This window comes from Condylura cristata, unplaced genomic scaffold, assembly GCF_000260355.1.
Source record: "Condylura cristata isolate star-nosed mole 26May11 unplaced genomic scaffold, ConCri1.0 scaffold00006, whole genome shotgun sequence".
Classification (NCBI taxonomy): domain Eukaryota; kingdom Metazoa; phylum Chordata; class Mammalia; order Eulipotyphla; family Talpidae; genus Condylura; species Condylura cristata.
This window is the reverse complement of record NW_004567107.1, coordinates 21,876,827-21,881,497: the sequence shown is the minus strand read 5'-3', so window position 1 is coordinate 21,881,497 and position 4,671 is coordinate 21,876,827. Positions and strand designations below refer to the sequence as shown.

At 37.1% G+C, this 4,671-nt stretch overlaps 1 protein-coding gene across 1 annotated transcript in view; it reads left to right on the top strand.

Annotated features, from left to right (window-relative positions):
• Window positions 1-530, top strand: part of CYLC2 (cylicin, basic protein of sperm head cytoskeleton 2) — a 7,262-nt gene extending 6,732 nt beyond the window's left edge. Inside the window, exon 5 of the mRNA XM_004677964.1 lies at window positions 10-530. Coding sequence (XP_004678021.1) covers window positions 10-530 — 521 coding nt within the window. The remainder of the gene's footprint in view (window positions 1-9) is intronic.
• Window positions 531-4,671: the final 4,141 nt, after the last annotated feature.

Sequence of the window (4,671 nt, the reverse complement as noted above, 5' to 3'; positions counted from 1 at the left end):
CGCAATTAGCTGTAGACTCAGAAGGTGAAAAAGAGGCTGCAAAGAAAGAATCCAAAAAGGATCGGAGAGTGTCAAAGGCGGCCACGCAAATAGCTGCAGACTTAGAAGGTGAAAAAGCAGCTGCGAAGAAGGAATCCAAAAAGGATCGGAGAGCTTCAAAGGCGGGTACAGAATTAGCTAAAACATCAGATGATGACAAGAAAGATGCCAAAAATGTTAAGAAACCTTTAAAGAAGGGGAAGGATTCAAGTATGGACTCTGAAGATGAAAAAAAAGAAGGGAAGAAGGACAAGGAGGGGAAAAAAGAGGCAAAGAAATTGACTGAGAAAAATGATTCAAAGGACAAGAAAGATGCAAAGAAAGATGTCAAGAAGGAGGGAAATAAAAAAGAAAAGAAAGATGAAAAGAAGCCCATTGGGACAGAAATCGAATTAAAGGATGGTACAAAGAAAGAGGCCAAGAAAGATGTCAAGAAAGATGTCAGTGCAGAATCAGTTGAAGCAAAGAAGGATGCAAAGAAGAACAAGTAGACTTTGGATAGTAGCTTCAGTGCTATTTGGTGAAACAATTACAGTAATCTGAAACTGAATCTGCAAATGAAAAGGGGGGGGGTTCCAAGAAAATAATCACATTAATTTTTTTAAAGGGGCAAAGCATACAGACTCAAGAAAACATAAAATATATCAAAGATATTAAGAAAAGTTAGAGATGATTCACTGAAGGACTTGGAAGAAAGTTACATTAAATTTGGATATATGAAGGATTTAAAGAGGCGATCGCTAGAACGATTCAAAGAACATTCAAATAAGCGGGTAGAAATAATGGGGTTGATTCTACCTACAAAAAGACCAAAAATAAATAAATAAATAAAATAAGATGAGCATTACAAAAATGTCTAAAAGACAGATATTGAATCCATGCAATCAATCTAAAGGTACACCCACACAGTAAGTAAAAAAACTATAGTAGTAAGAAGAAGAAGTCAAAACAAATTTCAGAAAGTATTCTTTCCAAATAAATACAAATTAAAGGTAGCATTCCTCAAAGAAAACAAGAAGAAAATACTATTATTTCCTTGTGATCCTATACCACCATCTCTGAGGAATACACGGCCACACCAGATTAATGGATGTTGAATGTTCCACTTCCAAGAAAAGATGACCATACTTGGTAAGTTTTCCTTTATTTTAAATTAAATGAAATTAATCAATAATTGAATCAACTTAGAGATGTAAACTGATTCTATTGCACAAAGTGTCTTTGATTTGTTGCTTAGGTTTTTAGTAGAATTTTACTAAATTTAGACTTTCTTATTATAAGAAATATTTGAGAAGTTAGAGAGAATGCCACTTGAATGAAGGTTTCAAAGTGTCAGTGTAAAGGTTAAAAAAGGTAGAATTATTATTTTTGTGTGTATGTAAGGGGAAAAAACTGGCTTATGTGAAAAAATTACTTATGAATAGATTTTTTATAAACAGAAAGAGTGGCCAACTTTCCTCTATTTAAGGAAGGATTAAAATAAAAATTGACCGGCCCTCCCTGGTGGCGCAGCGGGTTAAAGCACAGCACTGAGAATCTGAAGCCACTTCCGCATGAGTTCGATTCCCTCCTGCTGCCTTCCCCGGAGGAGACCACATGGCGGGCCAGACCTCTCCTGACCGGCCCGCTGCTCCCCTCAGCAGTGTACTTCATCGATCTGCCTGTTCTGCTCCCCGCTCTGTCTCTGGTGAAGCCTCTCACCGCCCCTGAGCCTCTGGCCTGTACCCCAGTTCTGTATGAATAAATAAATAAATCTTTAAAAAAAAAATAAAAATAAATAAAAATTGACCAAGTTACTATTATTTTTGTAAAGACTTATTTAGTTATTCATCCAGAACTGGGGTACAAGCCAGAGGTGCAGGGGAAGTGAGAGGCTTCACCAGAGACAGAGAGGGGAGCAGAACAGGCAGACAGATGAAGTAGAATGCTGAGTGGAGTGGCAGGTGGGTCAGAAAAGGTCTGCGGCACCATGTGGGTCACCTCCCTGGCAGGGGAATCGAAATCACACTGAACTGGCTGTGGCCAGCTTGCAGTGCTGCGTCCTAACTCTTTGCGCCACCAGGGAGGGCCTGACCAGATTATCAATATGAGTAAATTTAACAAACGCATTTGAATAAAAACCTCATATATACATAAATATATATGCAAAACCAAATTAAGAATTTGAAGCACTTTAACAAGGGTAAAAACTCTTATTATTTAGATGTGAAAAATAACTGTATCCTTAAACTATATTAAGTTATCTTGAAACCAATAAATCCTACTGATATGATGGAGGGAAAGGCACATAATATAAAACCCTGGGCTTCCCAATTTAAAAAAAAAAATTATTTATTTATGCATACAAGAACTGGGGTAGATGCCAGTGGTGTGTGGGGTGGGGGAGGGGTAAGAGGTTCCACCAGAGACAGTGGGAAGGAGAACAAACAGATTGAAGAAATACATTGCTGAGGAGAGCAGTAGGTGAGACAAGAGAGGTCTGCTATGCCATGTGGGTCAGCTCCCTGGCCTGGGATTGAATTTGTGTTTCAGTGGCTGCAGACAGATTCATAGTGCTGTGCTTTAACTCTTTGTACCACCAGAGAGGGCCCAGGCTTCCCAATTTTGTCATTGATAAAACTATTACATTTAGCAATGAACAACATTGGGGTAAAAAAAGAAGACTACACAGAAATCCTTTGTTCGAATGCTTTATACTTTCCACAGAATACAACCTAAAATAACTTGTTATATAATTAGTCGCAAAAATACGGTCCTCAAATTATTTGCTCTGACTCGAACGTTGTCTAAAACTTGTCTTCTATGTAGCATGGTGGTCCTATCTCTACTACCCTTGTTGAATCCTCAAATCTGTTTTAACCCAGAGTTCCATGTCACTTCCCTGGCTTTCCTCTCCTGTCAAGCTGGAAGTTAATGAAAACTTTCTGCCACTGCCATAGTACCGATGTTTCTGGAACCACAAGAACAATTTTGGTTTCATAGTTTGGCAAAGAACTGTCCTCTAGCACCTAAGAGTCAACTGCTTCCAAAGTTTCTTTCTTACATGGATTCAAAATCACTGTAGCTTCTGAAATTGCATTGTTACATTATCTAATCCATTATAGTTATCTCCATTGCCATGGGGCCACCACCACCATGACTGCCACCAAAGCCACCTTAACCACCAAAGTTTCCTCTACAACCAAAGCTGTCATTCCCACCAAAATCATCTCCACAAACACCAGCAAAGTTTCCAGAACAGCTTTTGCCTCTGACTGAATTTAGCACTGGCCATCTCATGGTTAGAAAGGGTTTATTTTACTTCACAATTGAAGCCATTCACAGTATAGTATTTGTGAATGGCACTCTTATCTGGAGAATCATGGTCATAAAAAGTTACAAAAGCAAACTCTCTCTTCTAACTTCTACCTCTATCAACCGTGATTTCATCATTTAAATTTTCCCATCCTGTTCAAAATAATCTCTTAGGTCATTTTCTCGGTATCTACTTTAACGCCACCTACAAACATAATTTTCACAGTTAAGTGGCACCAGATCTTAGAATCTTCTCTTGACAGGGCCCTTTTTTGATTGCACAGAATTTTTTTTTTTAATTTCTGCCATATAAAAGTAGGTAAGGTTTATGTTCTCTACAAAATCTGGAGGGGAAACTGAAGGTGTAGTTTCTTAGGTCTTTACCTGGAGCTTTTGATTTATGACCTAAGGGACTTAATTCTCCCATACGGACTACTAAGATCACCTAAAAATGACTTTGTTCATCAATTAGGCCCCTTCCTATGGCAGCATATCTTGGTATTTTTCTAAAGCTGTATTCTATGACCCCAAATAGATTGAGTTCTACTAAAAATATATATGAAATGATTAAAAATTAATAATTATAACTCATACAAAATAAAGGTTTTTTGGTTATTATAATAATGTGACATAAAAATCATCCAACCTATGAAGATTATTTGTATCTCTAAGAAGTAAATTAATTTTCAAGCTTTTAATTATTTGCTGACTTTTTCTTTATGTATGTTAAACAAGCAGAAACACAGAAAGCAGCAGAGATGACTGCTTGTCTAAATACAGGTTGCTTCTCTAACATTCTCTCCTCTTCTTAGCACCAAGGACAAAAGGGGAAGTGAAACAAGCTGAGAGATCAATTCAAAGGTAGAGATCTGCTTATGAACAGCCTCCTATTCAGTAATCCTGCCATATGTTTTGATTCTCTATTTAGACTTTTAATCACACAATTTGTATGTGGAAGATATTTTCCTCTTTTACTGATTAACTTTCTCTAGAGTAAAACTTAGAGTTATAAAAATGAAATACAGATGTTATAGAAATGCTACATTTATATGCTTGTTGATAAGTGAATATATGATTAAATCAGAACAAAGGTTTGTAGGGATAGTTAAAGACTTTCAGATGTAACTAAAATCAAGAAGAAATAATAAAACAGAAAAATCATGTATCTGTCCTCCTTATGTGGCAAAGTCTTCCCGGCACTCTTAGCCTACGAGACTGTGGGTGACACTGGCTGATAATTACACCCACCTCTGTGATGGAAATCTGACTCATATCTTGGTATCTGCAACCAATATAGGTCAATGATACATCCTATGAATGATGAATAAGATAGCTGGG